General features: G+C 40.3%; 1 protein-coding gene across 3 annotated transcripts; it reads right to left on the minus strand.

Annotated features, from left to right (window-relative positions):
• Nucleotides 1–104: 104 nt before the first annotated feature.
• RAD21 (RAD21 cohesin complex component) lies at nt 105–21,807 on the minus strand. Of its 3 annotated transcripts, none has more exons than XM_054275531.1 (14): nt 21,591–21,807; nt 15,656–15,829; nt 14,200–14,329; nt 11,945–12,044; nt 10,837–10,943; nt 9,740–9,946; nt 9,072–9,197; nt 8,758–8,880; nt 6,893–7,116; nt 6,411–6,570; nt 5,947–6,098; nt 4,308–4,457; nt 3,784–3,864; nt 105–1,899 (listed from the first exon to the last, which is right to left on the minus strand). In XM_054275531.1, the coding sequence occupies exons 2-14, from the start codon at nt 15,797–15,799 to the stop codon at nt 1,708–1,710; spliced, it is 1,896 nt and encodes a 631-aa protein (XP_054131506.1). In that variant the 5' UTR covers nt 15,800–15,829; nt 21,591–21,807; the 3' UTR covers nt 105–1,707. The 3 variants fall into 3 exon arrangements, with proteins under 3 accessions (XP_054131506.1, XP_054131338.1, XP_054131419.1); XM_054275363.1 differs by having other exon boundaries at nt 3,784–3,867; nt 21,591–21,806; XM_054275444.1 differs by lacking the exon at nt 21,591–21,807 and adding an exon at nt 17,469–18,152 and having other exon boundaries at nt 3,784–3,867.
• Between the last annotated feature and the right edge of the window lie 737 nt (nt 21,808–22,544).

A 22,544-nucleotide genomic window follows, 5' to 3' on the forward strand; every position in this document is an offset into this window, starting at 1 on the left:
AGAGCTAAATCTTTCCATACCTAATACCAAAATAACCAATTTCTTAGTGCTCAGTCTCTCCTACATAAATGGGAGGTGTTCAAACAAGACACAGAGCTAATACATAACAGCTTATAACACAACTTTTATTAGAAAAGTTATACATAACAGCATCAACTATTTTCAAGAATATTAACTTTGAAAAGCAACAAAAACAGACTAAAAATGTGTAACAAGAAACTAATGACCTTTTCTATAATTAAACATTCAAGTTATCTACAATGTCTCTTTTTACAAAGGAGAAAATTATGGTTTTACAGGCACATCATGTTGAAAATAAAGCTGCAGTAACTTTATACAATTAACTTTTCCAAGGATTAGTAAAACATGGTCATCATGTAGTCTCAGAGTTCTTTAAACATTCACATAATTTTACAGTTGAGTATACACTGAAATTTAAGAGTCCCAAAATTATTTCACAAAAGTGCCAACATTAAAACCAGAACCTTCACTGTGAATAATTTTGCCCTAAAAAAAGTTAAGACAGGTCTCCATAATCAACATATTCACATAATTTCTGGTGCTACCTGGTCTAACAGTAAAGCTTCATTCTTTAGAAATAAAAATCAAACCGGACTTCTTTCGCAAAACTGATAAAACGTTTTGAACACGGGAGTGTACATTATCAGAAAAAATTGACACTAAAACCATAAATATATCCAAAGAGCCATTAATACACTACACAATTAAGTGGAATTGTGCCCATCTGTACTCTATATTCAAAGTTTGTTGCCCTTTTGGTACAGGTGGTATCTGATTTTAGCAATTTTTCTTCTTCTTACTGTCGGATGCTTGCTTAATAAAAAAATCAGATAATTTACAATCTAGAAGTCTGTTTTAAAAAGTCTGGAGTTTATATACAGCTCTAACAAATCTAAAGCATTATGATTTCTTAAATGGTTAAATGACATTACTAGTTTTCATTTGTCACTTGTTAACAGTAATTAGCCATTATCAGTAGTGGACCATAACAAGGTGATAAGTGACAAGGAATGTTTAGTCTAAAACGCTTCACATGTTCTGTCCTTTCGTGTATCACATAGAGGAAGTGCTTTCCACAGACACTCGTTTCCCCTTAGCATCAAGGGCTACAAAAATCTGACTGCAAAAATGCAGTGACGCAGCAAGCTGACATATCAGGCACTACCTTTCATATTGGCAGCTTTAAGAGACCCACAGTATGCACAAAGATCGAGAGAAGGGGAGAAAAAACTACTACTACGAGAAGCAGACCGAACATTTCAGATGAGTTTGGCAAAGTTTTTAATCAGACAAAAGGTTGGCCATTCAGATTTACTTGTATAGGTTAAAAATATCTCTACTGAATCAACTAGTGAAATTATTGTAAGACATTTTCATTGATACTCAACATCACATGCACCAATATTGCACACATCTGCTCTGAGCTGCTAAAACAATCTTTATCTGGGTGCTTGAGATGTCTGGTTTCTGCAGCTGGAACTCAAGTCACCCAACCCAGCCAGCAGTTTCACTAAAAATTTGAGTGGTAAAGTTAAAATCCAAACCCCAAAATAACCCCAAGAGAAAACCAAGGACTTTATACAGACAATAAAATCTAAATTTTCTGCAATGGTCTTGTGGGCCCTGCAGACAGGGCAATACACACGCACTGGTGAGAGGAGCACGAGCTCTGCCCCAGGGAACCATTCAGATAATGTGAAACCTGGGACCAGGGGTGGCAATGATGTCACTGTAGGGCTCCTCCTGTGTCAGCTCTATAGCTTGCTGCTTTTTCAGTACCAGGAAACTGTAGAACTTTGCAGCTGCTTGTTTTCTATTCGTATTTCTGCACAGCTCAAGCAAACTGATGGATTCTGCTCCAGTCTTAGCAAGAGCTCTCTGGAAAACACAACGTTGATACCACAAGTTAAATAGAGAACTACACAGAAACAACAATGTCTCTTGGCAAGATTCTGTTTGTTGACAACCCCAGGACACAGAGGGATTCAGAAGAATGGGAACATTACAACATGTACATGAAAATTTCTTTATGGATCTTAGCTAAATGAAACCTAGTAGGCTTCCGAGAGATGTGTGAAAATCATTCTTGAATCTGCTGAATGTATTCCAGAAACACTGTTGACTAGGACAAGATTTTATTTCTGAAACAATAGCTAACCAGTCTTTTTTGACTACAAGACAATTTTTTCTTAATGGGAATAAAATAAAGAAAAATCAAGCTTTATTTCTCAAAATAAATGTAATTCCAAAAACAATAAAGTAAAATTTCAAAAGCTAACATTCTTTAAAAGATGCATAATTTCCCAAAGTGAAAGCCTGTTTATTTCTAAGACTCCTCTGTCTTAAACTAAGTTCCCAAAGTCACTAAGATTTTCTCAAAGTCTTGGCAAGAATATATTTAAAAAAACAAATCATGATTATACATCTTTTTGCTGGCCAGGACAACAACTGAAGTGTTCAATTTAAAGCAGAACTGTCTGTCCTGGAATGAATTTCAACAAGATGAAAAGATATTTGGCTGGCCAAACCAAATTACTTTATATGAATCAGACCTTAACTCCAAATCTCATTGCAGATTTCATGTTTCAGCCATCCAATGTGATGCTCTTTTGAGGACATGGAAGAAAGAACTGAAAAAAGCCAGTTATGGCCAAAGAGATTTCTAAAGCTCACTTCAGAAACTGAGATAAAACATTCAGAGAGGAAAACATTACACAACACTACCAACTCAACATCAGCATACTTTAGAAATTATTTTTAAGCTTTTTTTATTTTAATCAGTTGTACTGATTTGGTTTGGGGCAGAGGCAATTTTCTTCACAACAGCTCACATGGTGCTGTTTTGCACCAAGTAGGCTGGAGCTGCACAAGGACTTGGGAGGGGACACAGCCAGGACAGCTGACCCCAAATGGCCAAAAGGATAATCCAGGCCCTGTAGCATCGTGCTCTGCCTTTAAAGCTGGGCGAGAGAAGAGGGGATGTGTGACCATGTGGGATGTGGCATTCAGTGACAGCCAAATCTCACCAGTTGCCAAAATGTTTAAGGGAACAAAGGAGCTACAAACCAGGCTGCAAGGCAAAGCTGGCCCAAGAGTATGTGGAGGACAAACACAGAGACTGATAAGCAAAGGAGCAGTTTGCACTTCAGGGTGAACATGGTGGGGTTCAGTCATCACATCAGAAAAAGCCTCTTTAGTTCCAGCAAGCAAGAATCCATCCTACAGACAGATATGTCTGTGCAGACTGAATCCACATGCTAGAAACCAGCCAAAGTCACATTTCCACAGCTGTCAATAGATTCAGCTTCTCATGGCATAACAGTTTTCAAACTAGCCTAGACAGGAAGTAAATGTCCTGTACACTGGTGTTATCCCTAGACTCTTAGGAGGGTTTGCCTAAAGACACATGGCAAAAAGTCAGAGGCACTATGATTTCATCAAAAATACAACCAGTTATTTTATAATTTCAACTTCTGTGCATATGGAGTGTGGACTTGAAGGTTGAAAAACATTTAGGTGAAAAATTTTAATTCAAATGTTCTCTAAACAATAAGTGACAATTATAAAAGTATAGATTTCATTTTAATACAATTATTTGATATAGATTTAATCAACTACATGCATTCTTCCCCCTCTAAGATAACTGGTATTCTGTAACACTGACTGCACAGAAAGCTCTTTCTTGACATTTTAACTCAGCTCAAAAGCATCAGTGCACACACTCCAAAGCTGCTCTAAGAGAAAGCAAATGATCATGTGTACCTGAAGGCCATGGAGCATTTGTTGAGTCCTCTTGTTCCACCTCCTTTCTTCTTGATCCTGATCACCCCCTGTGCCATCTTCCTCCTGGAAGCAGGTGTAAAATACAAGACATCAATGAAGTTTGTTACCACAGGATATTAAATACTGTGGCTAAGAGACAAGTTATCCTATTTGAAGACATGGCTGGTTTTCTTGCAAAAAGCTACTTTCATTAAGTAGGACAAGCTATTTAAAATGAACCACACCATTAAAGGTCTAAAGTTCTTATCTAAGGCATCACAAACATTCAGTGGTTTAATCCAGCCATGGGTGAGAACAAGAGAACACCAATTCAGAACAGAATATATATGTAATTTTAAAAATTACATAATATTATTAAATGGTTATGAAATAATTTAAGAATTACATTTCCAAGGGCTATTTATAAGGACAGACAAAAGAGTTATTTCTTATGCCTTTTACTGAATCCACAAACATTCATCCACTTCTAGGAAACACACAAACTGATTCTACAGAGTTCTTACTTCTTCTTCCTCCTCCTCCTCTTTCTCCTTTTCCTTCTCCTTCTCTTTTTCTGGCAGAAGTTCTAGCTCTGGTATTAGCTGGCAGATGTTTTGGGGCTCCTCTGGAGGCATTTCTACAGGTGGTATTTCCAGTTGTTGTGATGGTGGATGCTTTAAGAGCACACAATACAGTTAAACAAACAGAATCATTTTGTCATCTCTTTTACAATAGAACAATGGTGCTACAGACCAGTTTAATAAAATACAAGTATGTAATCTTAGTCATTTGTCAGGATTTTTCATTTTTGAAAACCAAAAAGCAATTTTGTTTTGCTGTCTATATGTGTATTTTCAATCCTTTAGATTCTACTCAAACCAGAAATTATGACACCACTGTAAAGTAAAAAGGCTTTCCAGTAACTTCACTTATGCCACCATCCAAACTACTGATCTCATTCCTTGGATCAGCACATGCAAATTTAAAATCCCACATCACCAGATGCAATGCTACACGAACACACTTTAACTCACTGGAACTAGACATCTTCAAAATATCAAAATGCTGTTCTCATCAATACAAACGTGAAGGGATTAAAACATTGGTACCTACAAAGTTTCTGAAAACACATGAATTACTTTGGTGCTAAAGTATATTCTCAGAAAATATTTATGTCAAGAGGAAAATACAGAAAAGAAATTTAATAGGATTTATGAAGACAGCTTTAGTAAAATATATGGTACTCTCCTCCCCTCTCCGAATCTATAAACAATTAAGTGTTTGCCAGTAAAGTTACCTTGACATGTGAAAGTGTTTCTACACGTACCCTAAAAATGGCAAAGCAACTTCTGATGTAGTCACACAGCAGGTATCACTACAGGTTGTTGCTAGAGGCCTGACCTGGCCTCTAAGATAATCACAGAATTCCCAACACACCAACACCCCCAATGACACTGACTTAGCACAGTCGATGCTGATTTCACCCCATGAAAGGGCAAAAGGAGCAGCAGCTGCCACCCTGCTTACTAAGATAATGTAACATCTGACAGTCCCATTCTACAGTGAACAACCTGTCAGCCAAGGAATGTGAAAAGTGAGGTTAAAAAATGCACAAACATGAGACACAGCATGAACAGGACTGTTCTCACCATGAAAGCATTCAGAAAAATACACCTTTCATTTTGCCCATTTCCTTCCTCTCCCCTTCACAAACAGTTTCCTTTGACACTGCATCACAGCTAGTGTCCAAGTCTATTCACAACTCAACCAGGAAATCTCTCCAGATAATCAAAGTTTTTCTTTGAAGCCTTAAGCCTGGAACACTAGGGCTGTCTTAGAAGACATTTATGGAACTAACACTATCCTTGCTTCATGGAAGCTGTTCAGATACACTTGCCAAGCATGACTTGATAAGCAATCCACTAGATTTCTTGAAGACTTTTACTGGAGGAAGAAGTAAAATTTCTTTATCCTACCAGCATTTCAAATGCTTCAATAAACTTTTCAGCTAACAAAAGCAACAGAATGATACCCAGGGACAAATGCTCTGATACTACTACAGTGAATCTCAAAGGACCATAGAAAGCTCAAATCTGTGTCATTTCCTACTCAAAAGCACTGCTCATTCCCATTCCCCATACAAACCAGTAAAAGGTTGCTCACAGGTAACACTGGCTCTGGCTCCACTTGCTGCAGTTTGCGTTTGACCCCGGTCTGGGCGGGCGGCGGTGGCATCACCGACTCGTCCAGGTTGGTTCTGCTGCCCTCCATCATCGACTCCTGCAGACGGCTCGGCTCTTCCACGATAGGTTCATCTGCATTCACAACAAATCTTCTTTTAGATACTTAGGAATGTTATTAGAAACTGTAACAAAATCCAATCATTTTAGAATTGAGCACTCTCAACAGCCTGCAATTTTAATCCACTGGTTAAAGCAATTCCTAAGCATCCCCTATTTCTAGGAAAAAGAAGTTATTTTATGTCAGAGATTGCATGACATCAAGCTAAACAACCATTACAAAGCTCATTGTTTCATACATAATCTTTGATGACTTAATACAAAGCACAGATAAAAGAGAAATATATGCTCCAAAGGCAAGCAGAGCATCTTTAACAAGACACAAACCAATGACATCTCGTTGCTGCTGCTGCTGTTGCTGCTCCTCTCTGGGAACCTCTGGGTTTTCAAAGTCTTTAAGGAATTCATCAAGATTGTCAGCTTCTCCACCTTTCCTCCTCTTTCTCAGGTCTTCTGGTACCAGAGGTGTAAGACAGCGAGTAAAGAGCTACAAAAGAAACATGACATTATTCACTATTGCAGTTCTCAGTGTCTTTTTATTTCATTTTGGATTAAGTAATTATGGCCTATATTTTTTTATCAGTTTTGAATCTCCTCTCCAACAGTACTAACTTCTAAAAATTTATTTATCTTTGTAACTGATCACAGCAATGTTCAAAATATTTACCTTAATTCTTTTAATGTATTTTTTCTTCCAATTATGAATACTGCCATCACTATATCACTATTTATATGCTGACATTTGCTATACATGAAGCACAATTCTGAATATAGCTCCATTTAAAAATAAACTTGAACAAAAACATTACCTTCAGTAGTCTGTTATTCCACAAAGGCTGTGCAGGCAGAGAGAAAAGCTTTTCAACTCCACCGGTTTCTTTCCACATCATCAATTTCTTGGTAGGAGGTGCCAAATCCAAAGTAGTGACAATATCAGAGTAGTCACTTAATTGGGCTCGAATAGTCTTGCTGTCCAGTTCTTTCACACTGTCCACAATCAGCTTTCTTTTCCTCTTTGCTTTGGTTTCCTTGACTGTTGAGATTTTTAGCAAGCAATGAGGGTTAGCTCAAACAGGTACCACACTGTAAAAGAATCCTGCAAGTTCTCTACAGGTCTTGCCTGCCCACATATAAAGCTGCCTCAAGAATCTAAGGCAACACCAGCTTTGGGAGAAGGATTAAAAGCTATGTGCAGTACAAAACATCAAATACTATATGAAGGCTCTCCCATAACCTGCAAGTTCTTCTGTGAATTTAAATCTATCTAAGCCTCAATGCCCTCAGCTGCACATGCCCCTCTCTCCCATGGTTTGCTTGATAGGCTGGTGCAAACACTGGCCACCAAGTTGAACAGAAGATGGAGCACCTCTCTTATGAGAAAGGCTGAGAGATTTGGTTTTGTTCAGTCTAAGGAAAAGGGAGCTTTGGGGTGGCCTAATTGTGGCCTTCCAGTACCTGAAGGGAGCCTACAAGGAAAATGGAAGGGACTTTTTACAAAGACATGTAGTGAGAGGATAAGGGGGATGGGATGGCTGCCAGCTGACAGAGAGTACATTCAGACTAGATGTTGGGAAGAAGTTCTCTGCTGTGAGTGTGGTGAGGCACAGGAACAGGCTGCTCAGAGGAGCTGTGGATGCCCCATCCCTGTCAGGGTTCAAGGCCAGGCTGGATGGGGCTCTGAGCAACCTGGTCTAATGGAAAGTGCCCCTGCTCATGCCAAGAGAGTTGGAACTAGATCTTCATGATTCCTTCCAATCCCAGCTATGACTCTAATCACAGATTTAAAACACCATACCCACTTTTTCCCTTAAGCCCTACCTGAGCTTTGGTAGAGTTAATGTGGGTGGTTATTTTAACTGTAAACTTCTAACCCTGTTCTAGGATAACATGACTGTGCTCACAGCCTGTACTCTGCAGCAGACCCTGAGGCTCTGGTAAATGCTCTTTGCAGGACCAGCAGATGAGCTGGTCCCCTGCTGCCAGCCTGCCACGAGAGGGCAGTGCCATGGCTCTCCCACCGGCCAAGCAGGGAATCAGGGCCTGGAGCTCAGCCTAAAAGCACAGGACAAGCTACTTTCTTTCCAGATGTTAACTTTTTAATAAAGCAGGGGTCAGTATATAATAAGCCAAATAGTATCTGTTAAAATAAGCAAGTTTCTTGCATTAAAGAAAAATATAAGGAAAACCCCTAACTAGTAGAAATTCAAATACAAGGTGCACCTCCTGAAATCAGCAATTCCTTAAAGCTACAAATCACTAGAACAGCAGTCATTCTCAGTGTAAAGCATCAGTCCTGTCCTTCAAACACAAGGACTGTGTTTATCAAGAACTGTGCTGTACTACAGATACCATATTAGAATGAAAGACATGCTGAGCTCCATTTCAACTCAGTGCATTTTAACTAGCATATTTATCTAAAGCTACAGTATCATGCTGTTACATGCACTGACTGCAGAAGCTACAAACTAGTATTCTCTGACACCATCCATGTAAGCTACCTCTCTGGAAGGTACTGGAGGGCTACTATTAGAATAAATGGAATTCAGCACTTGATCCCAGCTTTCTCTCCCAAGTGAGCAGCAGAGTCAGCAGCAGTGCTAGACATTCATTTCCACTCCATCAAGCTAAGGTGGTCTCTGACAAACTGCACAGTACTCCCCAGCAGCTCACTCACCAGTTATGTCAATAGGCTCCAGAGCAAAGGCCTCCTCCTCATTGGGGACGAGCGTTGTCTGGTCAGTCATGGTTGGTAACGGCTCCACGGGATCCACCGAGTCGGGGCTGTCCGGGCCTCCCACTGCCGGCGACAATGAGAGCCTTGCACTAGGTCAAAACACAACAGGCTGGGCCACCCCTCCCTGCCCTCCTCCACACCTTCAGGGGGCTCCCCACACTTCACACTTTTGAGCTTAGTATGCTCTTCAGGAATTAGAATCCAAACTACATGAGTTGAAAGTAATTCTAGGTCTGGTCCTGGATCATACTCACTTGACACATTATCATCATCATCCATATCATCGTGGGGAGGCTGCTCTGGCATCATTACTCCACTTTCTGAGAGTGCAGGTGGGTCATCAAAAATGCCACCATCATTATTACTAAGAAGTTTGTCATCTAAAGAAACCATATGAAAGAATCAGTTTTGCATCCACAAATTCATGAAATAAGTATAGCCAAACTCACAAAGAAGTACAGACAAGTTTATTACAATACAGATGAAGATAGTGCAAAAGTCAGAAAGAGCTTTCAATGCTGACATAGAAGAAGGTAGCAGTGTTCTTTCAAGGGGCTTTTCAGCTCTAATTCTGAGCTTACAGATAACATTTATTACCATATACTTGCCACATATTTGCATCTTACATCTAATTTTTTAGAACTTTGTTTTAAATATGCCAACACTTAATATGCTGTGAGTCAGCTATACTGTTGTAGTACTCACAAACCAGAATATATGCTCAGTGCACATACACACACATACATATATACATTTTATATATATATATATATATACATACAGTGAGTAAAAATACTCACTGTACAAGGCACAACTTTTACAGGATCTGGCAACAAAGAAAACAACTTCCCCTAATCTACCCAAGAACTAATTAATTAAGGTAGGAGGTAGGATAGAGGAAAAACAAATTTCTCAAACATACCCAATATTCCACCATCATTTCCTTCCCCAAAATTATCATCTTTGTATTGGTCTTCATACTCCAGGTGATTAGATTTCTCGTTGAGGTGACTGGTGCTCTGTTCAGGTTCCAGGAGGAGATTGGAAGCACTTGTGCTCACCAGCATGTCATCCTCAAATGCACTACCACCTTCTCTCATCATCTCACGATCATCCATCCCAAAGTCACCTGCAAGAATACAATTGCACTGCTCTAAGTGCTACAAAATTCAAAATGCAAGAGACCTACCTAACTGATCAACAAAGGCCCATATGTAGGACCAAACTTTAATTCAATTAATCCTATTTGCAGAGTTAATGACAAGATGTTAAGGAATTGTGACCAGCAACACCATAGCATAAAATACTGTTCAACCAATTATAAAAGCATCTCCTTTTCAAAGCATTTTATTGTTCTTATTTGAATTGATATTAGCAAGGTCCTACTAAACTTTATCTGCACAGAAACCAAAGAATGCAATGGAATTCAGACATTGTGCCTTAAGCCTCAAGGCTGGACTTCAATAACAGGGAACAAACCAACACCCAGTCAACACCATTTTTAGGTTATTCTTTCAAAACTATTACCAAATTATGGTTTACAATACTGCAGGTTAGGAACCAGAAATTCAAATAAAACTGTCCTTAGGTTTTGATTCAGATGTTAGAGTACTGTCCTTGAAAGGATATCTAAAGTAGCAAACTTGTCACCAGTGACTGATTCAGCTTTAGAAATGTCCCACTGGTTTCTGACTGAGAGCATGCTTATGATTAAAGCAACAGCTCCCTTCATATTCACATCAGATTTTGAAAATTATAATGGTCACAGTACTTCAATGATTAACTTGACTGAATATTCTTCAGCTTTTCTTTCTGCCTATTCTAGGCAGCTAGAAGTTTGCTGAGCATTAGAGGACAACCTTCTGGAAAAACTGACATGAACTAAAAATTAAACATACAAAACCACAGCGTGTTTGATCTATTTTGTTTAGAATTCATTGGGCATTCCATAGTAATTGCAAAACCATATCTTACAATAACTAAAATTAGCTAGTAACACATAACACATGAGATCTTTACCAAAGTCATTATCCTGGAGGATACTGATGTTGCCTACTTCTTCTCTCATTGTAATTTCTTCCACTCTACTCTGGTTCAAACTGAACTGCTGAGCCACATCAATATCACTTAAACAAACAGAAGGCAATTATTAAAAATCTCATTAAAAAACAAAGAACAGATAAAGGCTGCTGAAATAAACATGACATTATTCAGTAAAAAACAATTTTACATTCAAGTCCATTATTGAAAAAAATAAAGGTGAACACTGAATAGAAACTACTACTTAAAACAGTGAGACTATTAATGGTTCAAACCTATCATCCAAATTGCATTAGCTTCTGGGAAATGTATCAGTAACCCCTCTGACTCCTTGCTGTGTTGGGATTACTAATTTCAAAGAGCAAATTAACAATTAAGAAAAACCTTCCACCCCTTCAACTTCAAAATCTATTAATACAGTTTATCAAACACTGTATTTTGCAGCACTACCAAGCTAACAACCTTTGTGGTGTATTAAGGTGCATTTCTTATAAATACACAGAAATTTTTGCACTTTCAAATTAGCATATACTCTAATTTGAATTTAAACTAAATTGAACACCGAGTAAGCTGGATTCTAAAAACTCCGTGATGAATAACTCAAATTAAAAAAAATAACAAAAAACATCCGTCTTTTAAAGATTAAGAACTATTCAGGTTGTATGCTTGTTGTATACGTGTTATATGTAAAAGTAACCAGTGAGTATTAAGAAGATTTAAGAATTAAAAGTGCTACTTTGAAAGGTCAATAACATCCCCATAAAATGAATCTTGTCCAACCTAAGGATGTATGTGATGTAGGATGCCTTGCATAGAAAAAAAAAAAATTATAATAGGTATCTGAGTTTTTGAAAAGCTCCTGTAAGGACAGCTTTAATTTCAGTTAAAGTCAATGCTGCTATGAACTTAAAATCAACACAAAAATGACTGCACACTTCCTTATCAGTATATAAGAAAGACCTAAGAATAGAAGTTACCTACAGACTATTTTTTTACATTCAGCAGTGAGTTAGCTGTTTCAAACCAGGTTCTCCTCAACTAAAACCAATTCTCAATGTCATGGAAATGGACAAAACCCCAAGCTTACTCTAGATCAGGGAGCGGTTGGTCAAAATCGTGAAACTCCTCAGGTAAGGTAATAGCATTATAAGCAGCCTCTCTGTTTTCCTCAGGCAAATCAACAACTCCTGCAAGGAAGAACACCCAAACATCAGTTCCCATTCCTTACAAGGACAGCACTTTTCACTGTGCCATTAGCATTTTCTCTCTGCAAGGGCCTACTGTCTTTAAATTTGTTGAACTGAACTGATGCTGAGATACCTACAAAGAAACCTTAGATAATGGAAGCAAGTGAAATTCAAACTAAATTCAAAACAAATATCCTCAAGCCCTTGCACTGTCTGTATAAAATAATGTTTGTGTAGCACTATGTTGAGCTGTGCAGCCAACACATGCATCATATTTCACAACACTACAGGTACCTGCTCCAAAAGAATTTAATCATGATACATGGTATGAGCTGCAGGGTTCTACACTGCAGGGGCAGCACAGTGTGACTACTTTGCTATTGGTCCTTTATTCAGTTCCACCAGCTCCAGAAGTCCTGGAACACAACTGATTGCACTTGGGGCTCACTAACTCACAGGCTTCTGCACATAAGAGCTTTATTACCAAAACCACCACATACCTTTTCTTATCCTCCAGAGATGCTTACTCTTATTCAGCAGGCATTCTCAGAGCATGAATATCAGATTGGGCATCACAAAACCAGTGCCAGCAGTTGGTCCCTCTGTTTTATTCAAAGTCTTAAAAGGTCAGGGCACTTGAAAGTGCATGGGAAATGCAGGTTCAATTCCTTCTGTAACTTGCAGAAGATTTGAGCTCTATGCTCTGCCTTCTGACCCACACATATAACACAGGCAATTCTGAGGTACAGATACTTCAGAAACACTCTGCTCACTGTGCTCCCCTCTGCAATGAATAATCAAAGAACCACTGTCCACAGAGACCAGGAACAAGCATGAGTCTGTAGCTTATTCATCATGGCACTTGACTAGGAATAAAGATATCTAGTCCATCCTTTCAGGGCTGTTAAATATTTTTACTTGTCTGCTGCTTAAAATGAAACATGTAAATGATTCTCAGAACAGAAAGACTCAATGCCTAAGGCAGAAGGCTGATAAGTCTGAAAATAAAGACCAGTGCCTCAGCTTCTGTCAGGCCAGCATGCCACTCTTTGTAAATCTTCATTTCAAGGTGCTTTGACATGCACACTGTTAGGAGAGGGAAAATAGGTTGCCTTGTGATATTAAAATTACATTCTTATTATAACCCAGGGAAGTTAAAACATAGTAATAAAGAAAAAATTAGTAACAGTCAACAAATTGCCACTGAAAGCTACATAAAATTCAGTACTAGAATTCAGTGCCTGAATCACAACCTGTAGATCAGGAAATGAAGATAAAGGCATTACATACCTTAACTTTTCTCAAGTAACTGCTGTACTGGCTTTCAAGAGCTGCCTTTTGAAAAACAAAGTCTCCCTCAATTTCAGCTTTTAAATCTATTGCACTCACTAACTTAAAAAGGTAGAATATGATTTAGCAGCTGTGAGCATCCAGCAGCATCAGTGCCACTGCTACACTTCAGCTGAGAAAAAGTTCCTCAGGCCAAAATTAAAAATTTCCCCAGGCCAAAATTAAAGAGAACTATCTCTAAAGACATGAAAGAATAAAAGCCAAATAATTCATTGACTGTTGGACAGAAAAGTCATTTCAGGTATTAATATGGCACCCCATTTTAATGCAAAATATTAAAGTAAGCAACTACAGAGTGGGAAATTATGTTGCAAACATATAAAAGGAAAACTATCTTTGATGCCCACATTACAGTCCACATTATTTTCAGAAACTATTATATGAAAGTGGTAAAAAACCAGCTTACTTTCATGTTTCTTTTGTAACTCATAGCAAAAGAATCCTGAATCCTGATGGAAACCAGTCCCCTTCTGTGCTTCTATTCAGTAGGGCACTGGCCTTCTTCAGACAGAAGGTAAAATCCATGCAGTGTATTTCCATTTAACATCATACACCAGCCACAGCCAAAACTGTAAGTGGGATTTTACAGAATCAGCACTGATAAGAGAAGTTTTTGTTCAGAATTCAGTTAAAAGATATTGTTCAGCAGACAACTCAGTCAGCCAGCCAGCTGCAATAATTACTTCTCCTATAACCTATACCTGTATGTAATTACACAGACACAAGAAGGCAGAATTGTATGCCTTCTTAATAAATACATTTATCAATGTAGCATTTCAGAGAGTGCTTAGATACAGACAGATACCTGGACGAAAAGCCATCTTAATCTTAATGAAAGCCTCATTGCAGTCTGCAAGAAGATATTTTGCTTTCCTGTGGTAGATTCTAACAACACCTAGCAAAAGATGTCCTGAGGTTCGAAGTGCCATCTTCACCTAAAAACACATTGCACATCAGTGAATTAGATGTATCCTCAGTATTCCCTTAAATGACACCTCAGTCACATTTACATGAATTTTCTCAGTAAAATCAAATATCTAAAACAAGTATAAAAATCAGCAGAAATTGAAGAAACAAAGAATGCAAAGTCTACAGTTCAAGATGATACCCTATTACATTATTTATAGATGACCTAGCAAATACCACTAAATTAATAGCAGCTCACCCCAGGAATTCCCAAACACTGCTCTGCCTAGTTAAAAAATAAGTGACAAAGCCTATTTTTACAACATTTTCTTTTCTCCCACCTTTGCTACTTCAATTGTGGAAAAAGTGAAAAATACAAAAAGCTGGGCAGCCATAAATAATGATTTGATGTAAGCTACCTCTCCATTTTCTGTCCTGAAATGAGAAACAGTGGAAGATGTGGAGTGCCCATAAACAAGCGCTGCCACCGTAAAACAATTTCAAAGTTCTCTTCCAGTTCAATCTCACTGCTTTACCATGTAATGAAGTATCTACTGTGGGAACATAAAACTGAAAAAAAGTAATTCACAGAAGGAGTCTTCTTTAAGTATGTTAGGCTGAAAGAGCATGAAATTTGTGTTGAATGGTACGTGGAATAATTATCTCACAGAAAGAGTGAGCAATACAGGATTTAACACCAACATAAGAATTCAAGATTTTTATTTCCTCCAACATATTTTTAAAATATCAGCTAATGAACTGTTACATACAAAGTTAAATATATGAAGAAATGCCTATTAGTTTCTCTTTTCTCTAAAAGAATGCTCCAGCTCACTAGTGAGACTATGAAGATGATCCTCTTCCTAAATCCTTCCAAAAGTGATAATGAAACAAATCACTACTCGAGAAGAGTGAGCATCTCTGTGATTGTACAATACACTTTTTGCTTACACTTAAAGTTTTTCTAAAATCCAACGCAGCACTATAAAAACTGTTAACATTTGTATCAACCAAAGTAGAAGATATAAGTTTTCTTTTGTTTTCAAGTAGCTGCTTTTTTTATAAGACACTGATGTCTGTTAAGTGACAAAAATCACAACTGCACCACTGGTTTTAAGATGAACAATTTGTCATGAGTAGCAGAGGGAAAGAAAAACATGTAAAATCATTAAGCTACTTAAAATTTCCTCCCATTTCACAATAGAGTATTATTTCACATCCAAACACACCTTTCCACCCTTTAAAATAGCAACACGAAGAACTTCATTTGATCAGTGACCCAAACAGTAATTACCACGTGTACACTCAAGTTCTTTTCAGTGCAAGGACCCATGAGACTGGTGTAGAACAGATACCTTTGGGGAAATGATGCTCTCCACGCTGCTCTCCAGGTTACATTCAAACACATGGGCTTTGGTCAGCTTCTTGTCCCAGTGGGCTGCCAGCCAGATTTTGGCCAGCGGCCCACGTTTGCTCAGGACAAAGTGGGCATAGAACATGGTCCCAGATGTCTAAAGCAAAGTGCAAACCTGCAAGGAGAAAGGCAAGTATTTCTTTCCACATCTTTTATTTTATGAGGAACATCCTTGCAAATACCTCCCTCATCCTCAGAAGTAGTACGCATATTTGATTCTTAAGCACTGAGGTCAGACTATTTGTTTAATATGTTTAAGAAGCCAACACTTACAAATGGTATCCATGTAAGAGCATATTACATGGATAATGTAATGTATGGTAATGGATAATGTAATGTAATGTATTTATTACAGAAGAATTACAAAGCAGAAATAACACCCACTAACAGCCACATACACAACTTAGAAATGTTTACCATAATCTTGAATCTTTTTACCTTTAAGGTAATGATACCAAACTCACCTAATGCAAAGAAGCACATCTCAGTTTTCACTCCACAGTAGTTTCCTATGACTTTCACTTCTTTCTACTTTTAGTTCAGTAGCTACTACTCTACTATACCAGCATATATTGTATATTGTTCCAGCAAAAGATTCACCTTTATAAAATATACAGCCCTAAATCTTTTTGGACTTCACTATAATTTCCTTCCTAAACAGAAAGCACAATCATGTCTTCCATTTCTGAGCAGACCATTCTCCATTTCTTATTTTTTAAAATCAAATGTTGACAAAAGTGGTGAGAAAATTGACTGCATTATTCCAAACTTCCTTAGGATTCCATTTTCTTTCTCCTTCATCAGAAAAAAAAGACATTCTTATCTATTTATCTAGTTATTACTTTGTTACAACTGATAAGATGCCAACACATCAAACCATGGGGAATCAGAACAGCAGGATGCCTTGTGATCTAAACATGCCACTTCCATGCATGAGGTAAAGATATGATTCAGTTAACTACAAGTAAAGAAAAGTTTGCTTTAAAAAAGTAAAAGAATCTCCACAAAGAGTTTTTCCAGTAGTTTCTATAACCCAGGAAAATGAATCAAAAGAGAAGAACAGAAAAGGCACAATAAATGCATTTTAGTTTTTACCTCCTCTATGCCTACAGAAACACAGCCAGAGGAAGCACAGCAAGTCACAATTGATACTGCTCAGAATTTAAGTACAGGGGCAAGAGAAGCTCTGACATTATGATTCAGTGGAAATAAAGCCAACCTCCAGACATCTGGAGAATAAATGAAAAAATGTACATCTCAAAGTCAAGTCCAAAAAAGATGGGCATGAGCAAGTTTTTCCAGGAAGCACAATGAAATAAATTTTGGATAAACATTATCTAAAGGAAGGTATTATACTCCCCCCCCCCCCAGGATATTCTAGAAGACATCACACTGTCTTAAGGCCAGCAGACAATTCAATCCTTGCATATTTTTGAAGGCCTCAGTATTTTTGTATATGCAGAGACATAACTCTGCAGCACAGCATTTTAATATCTTGAGTTGCTACCAAAACCATGCAACAGTGAGCCTGTAATTACCTCTGAACATGAGGAACAGGGGAGAACACAAACATAGAGTAAGCAAAACCACTTGTATTAATCCATTAAAAGCATTCAATAACAACTGCAAAATAATGTACTTTGATTAGTGGAGTTTGGCACAATTATTAAAACAGATAACATGGGTTTCACAAAACTTCAAACTTAGAGTTAACTGAAAACATACTTAAGTTTCCTGTTAAATGTGAAACTCACTATTTAGACAACCTGGACAAAATCTATTTATCTATCACTTCAAATCTGTTTCTCTTCATCCATCACTGAAGCCTTGCCATACTGAAATACACAAAGGGAAACAGTGACAATCACACCACAGATAGTTTAAGGCGTGTTTCAATCTGAACTGCTATTAACAAATAAGGATTCTATTACCTAAAGCAATAATTTCTTGTCACATGAGTCCCTGCCACTTCCAAATTCCAGCAGATGCTCTGGCAGTAGCTAGGTTACAGCAACTGTACAATCCCACCTTTACAGCTCAGCTGTTTGGCACCTCAGCTCTTCAAAGTGAGCCCCAAAGGCTCCTCCTGCTTTCTCCAGATTTTGTCTTTCTTTTCAGATTCTCCCTTTTCTGCATTTCAGGCTTTTTGTCTGATCTTTAATTCATAGCAGAGTATGTTGATGCAGTGGCATAAAGGGAGAAATAGATTTTCTGGCATAATTTGAGATTGGGACAAATGTTAAAGGAACTAAGAGTTTCTACAAGTGGCAGAGTGCTCAGGCAGACACATAGAATATATCACTGGCTGAAAAGCAACTCCTAAGAATCCACAAAAGGGTAGCTGATGACTTAAAAAGCTTGTAAAGTAAAATACAACTGTCAATTTTTGAAATTGACTGGGTATGAAACGGGACCACAAAACTTTTTCTAAGAACTTTGGCATTTTTTGTTTTGCTTGCATTCCTCTAAGGCAAAAAGAGTATGTACTCACACAAGGCCAGGCAGGACCACATCCTGATCTTGCCAAACCAACCTTTCAAAATACCTGCAACTTTATTGCCATTAGCTTTGAATTTGCTTCAATGTGCCACAATTATTCTCAGGTTTTCTCAGCCTAACTTGGTCAACAACTGCACAATTTAAAAAATACAGATGTGTCAAAAAATCTCCTCTACTCAATGCTCTTCACTGCACTTCTACACACAAAGTAAGTGAATGCAAAGCAGAACTAAATAATACTGGTCATACCCAGGGTCTGAGCCAGAAGGTGCCCATTTCACCTTCACATCTGAGACTCTGGCAATTGCTCCTTCCAAAGTAGCAGTAACAAAATTTGGTAGATGGTGTAACTATGGGCTTCATCTTAACCCTCAACATGTATTTCATCTTAAAATCCTTGTTCTGACTAGAACAGCTGTCTAACCTCTGAAGAGCACACTGGCATAGCGAGTCCCATTCTTCAAGGCACGCAGAAAGGTGCTTAATGAACTAGGGGCTGACAATAGGCAGAACATTCAGCATATTTTTATTTGACTGTGGCTCACTCTAGCTCATTAAACCCACTCATCAGCTGCTCTCCCTAGGTTAGGTTATGTACACACACACACCAGTCCACAACTAAAGTTCAGTTTTCTGGTTTTTACTGTCACCTACTTTTGGTCCTTGTAAAGCTTTTCCAAAACCACGGTCACACACAGACAAGTAGATAAATTCCACACTACAGTTTAAAAACTTAGCCAGTCATTTTAATTAATTTGTCCTTCTGCTATCCTTCAATTTCTCTTCTTTGCCGGTTTCTCCCCACCTGCATATTTTCCTCCTAAGCTGTTTCTGCTTTGCTAAGTCCAGGCAGCCCTGGGTGATCTGGGGAAGGTTGAGATCACCCTGTGCACCTGCATCAGTCTGAGCTGGCCCTACCAGACTGCAGAAGTCCTACCATTCAGAAGAACTACTCTGACCCTGAAACTATTCTTTGAATTCTTCAGCTTGAACTCATAACCCCTTCACTCTCCAATCCTTCTTACATCACTAAACTTCCCATGTGTGGGCACTCACCAACCCTGCTTCCCTGGCAGGTTTTGGTACCACACTGAACATCTGGTGCCACTCAAAAAAAATTCATCACAAATTCCACTAATATCACAGCTCCAGGCCTCTTTTTGCCACTACCTTATCTGCTATCCTTCCTGCAATCACCTTTAGAACTGTCTGGTTAATCCACATTTATCTGAATTTTAATATATTTCTTTGTGCCACCTGCAGCTTTACTAAAGCTCAGTGTCAAGTCACCTTAATTTCTTTTGTCTAAAAATTCGATTATTGAAAAAGATAAAAGTGAACTAGCTCAACTTTACATACCTTTGGTAAACACATACAACATTTTCCCTTTGTCTCTAAGTCTTGTTTCTTGCATCAACAATCTGTCAGAAACTCTACGGCTGAGGCTGCACCACCAGGTCTATTAATTCCTCAAACCATACCACTCAGTTAGAGGAACGGCACCCACTGGTCTCCAATTACAATACACCACACACCCACACAATCAGATAGAAGCAGCGCCCCACTCAGGTTACCAATTCAAAAGGCAGATCACTCACCAGTACTGTAAGAGCTGGAAATTACCGAACCCTCTGAACACCACTGTCCTCCTCCCTCAACTCCACATTCCCACCTAACCCTCAGCAGGTATCCTGCCCTTGCCCCTACACTCAGAATGCTCAACCAGTAGAAAATAAATCTTATTAGTTTAAGGCTCTGTCTCCATTATCCCAACCTATTTTGTGCAATTCCAGATCCAATCCAAACTAATAAATGTGCATAAACCATGTACTAACACACTCTTTTAAAGGTATGGAAGTTGAACATTCCTTATATTATTTCATCTTTTGCAGTTATTTCTCTGCACTGGTCATCCAAGAGCCCAAATGTAAAACACTTTTAAAAATTTTAACTTTCCGAGGTTAAACTGATGTGGTAACTAAAGCAAATACTCTAATTTCTGTGGGAAATCCCACAGTATAAGCAAGACATGATTAATGTGTGTGGTAATTTAAGTTTATTGTAGGTCTCACTAACTTTTTGCTCCTCCTTTTATTACCTCTATCAAACCTACTTCCTCTCTAGTTAAAACTTGAGATGAGATGAATTTGGGAAAGCAAGGCCCAGATGAGTGGGCCTTGCTTTCCCAAATTTTGTAAAATGTCTAATATTTATGAATGAACCTTCATAAAATAAAACAGAAGCCTGGCCCCAATAACGCTTTGATGTCCCCCAGGTTTGATAATGAGTTCTACTGAGTAGGAGATTAATGAAAGTGTGCTTATCACCCACATTTGCACAATGTGGGCCTAAATGGTAACTCCTCCAAATTTACAGTAGTTTATGTGTCTGAATTTAAAGAAAAGCTGTTTTCAATGAAAGATGCCAATAAGTCACAGTGACCCCAAGTTTCCTTTGTTATTGATAAAAACAACGCCCTATTTTATATATTTAACAGAAGCGTTTCTAATCAGAACCAGAGAAATCTTAAAAACAATAGCAAGATTTCCAACAGTGTCCATAAGAGCAAGATCCCGGTTCTCCAAAAGGCCGGCATTTTTAAAGGGCCCTTTTATTTGCAGCTAAAAAGCCCCAGCGTCCAGAAGGGAGCTCATTGCCACTAGAGAGCCTGTGAGAACATTCAGTACCCTGTCCCATCCATGGCAGAGGGAAAACAGCACTCAAAACCAGAAGAGCGGCAAATGGAACTTCGCTCCCGTCCCTCTGCCCAGACCGCAGCAGCCTCGCAGTCCGTTTAGCGGGGCTCGGTTACAGCTCTGGGCTCGGTCTCACGGCGGGGCTCAGTCACACGGCGGGGCTCGGTCACAGCGAGGCGGCCCCTGGGCCTCCCCGCGGCCCGGCTCACCCCGGGAAGGGCCCCGCGGCTCCTCGGCTGCCCCGCGGCCCGGCTTTTCCCGCGGCTCCTCGGCTGCCCCGCGGCCCGGCTCTCCCCGGGCAGGTTCCCGCGATTCCTCGGCTGCCCCGTGGCCCGGCTCTCCCCGGGAAGGTCCCCGCGGCTCCGCTCGTGTGGCCGCTCCAGGTGCGCGGACCCCGCTCCCCACAAGCCGTGTCCGTGCCGCCGCCAGGCCGCACTCAGGGCTCCGCCTCAAATCGCCCCGGACACCCGGCCCCGCGCAAGGTCCTGGGGCGGCCCTGCCCTTCCCGGGGAACCCCCGGTGTCGCGGAGCACCAGGCGGGCCCTCCTCGCCGGGAGGGTTCAGCCGAAGAGCTCCGAGGCCGAGCATGACGGCAGCAGCCCGAGAGCGGGGCTGCAGCTGGGCCCCGCCGGGCCCCTTCGAGCGCCGGCAGCGACCGCGGAGGCCGGAGCCACTCCTTACCCTGCTCCGGGCCCGGGGCCCGCTCGCTGCTCCTGCCGAGCCGAGCCGAGCCGGGCCGGGCCGAGCCCGAGCCGAGTCGAGCGGCGCCGAACCGAACCGAAGCTGAGCCGAATCCGAGCCGGGCCGAGCCGAATGAAGCCGAAGTGGAGCCGAGCGGAGCCGAGCCGCTCGTTCAAGCAAACAAGATGGCGGCCGCGGTCCTTCCTGCGCGCGAAGACGCCGTTCAAACCGCAGGATGTTTACGGTCAAATTCCCCCCACCCCCACCGGCCCCGGCCGCGCCACTGCGCGTGCGCGTGGCTCCGGGAGACGGGGCAGAGCCGCGGGCGTGACGAAACGGCCGCTGAGTGACAGCGGCGCGCGGGCCCAGGGGGGGGCGGGGCCTCGGCGGGGGCGCGGCCGGGCTGTGAGGGCGCCCGCCCTCGTTGGGCCTCGGGCGGGCTCTGCGATGTCGGGTGTAAAACGTGATAAAGAATCGCTCTCTGCTCTCATGGCCCGGCCCCGGGAGATGTTCCTGATCCCCGCAGCTCCCTCCTGCCGCCGGGGTGCTGCAGGGGTTCGGGCTGTGGGGTGGTTTGTTCTCAAGGGGAACAACTGCGGGCGCCGCTCACTTTCTTTGTTCAGACCAATTTGATTTCGACTGTAGATAGACAGGTTTTCTTGCTTCTAATTTACTGATTTATGATGGCCACGTATAATGTGATGGAGGGGGAGCTATGGCTACAACAGGACTCTAACAGAAGGAGTCAATCAGTAGGTAAAAGCAATGGACAGGGAAAACAAGGGCTGCTTTGGGAAATGGATTTTTCTGGTCTCTCCAAGGCATTAGGAAGTCTAATTCTATGAGTATATACCATTCTGGATGAACACTAAACAGCCTTTGGCCTAAAGAGACAGAAAATTCAAAAACCTCAAAATAACCTTTAAAATAACCTCTGAAACTATACTTCTAGTG

The sequence above is a fragment of the Melozone crissalis genome, unplaced genomic scaffold (assembly GCF_028551555.1).
Source record: "Melozone crissalis strain CALT ecotype California unplaced genomic scaffold, PUWL_Pcris_2 ptg000002l_1, whole genome shotgun sequence".
In the NCBI taxonomy this organism is placed as follows: domain Eukaryota; kingdom Metazoa; phylum Chordata; class Aves; order Passeriformes; family Passerellidae; genus Melozone; species Melozone crissalis.

Bases quoted from the DNA above. Each gene is read 5' to 3' on its own strand.
- RAD21 (XM_054275363.1), bottom strand. From the start codon at position 15,799: ATGTTCTATGCCCACTTTGTCCTGAGCAAACGTGGGCCGCTGGCCAAA. The intron at 12,045-14,199 runs GTATCTGTCTGT...TCTTCCTTGCAG, and splicing joins TAAGATGGCTTTTCGTCCAG to GAGTTGTTGATTTGCCTGAG. The intron at 8,881-9,071 runs GTGAGTATGATC...TGTCGCCGGCAG, and splicing joins TGATGATGATAATGTGTCAA to TGGGAGGCCCGGACAGCCCC.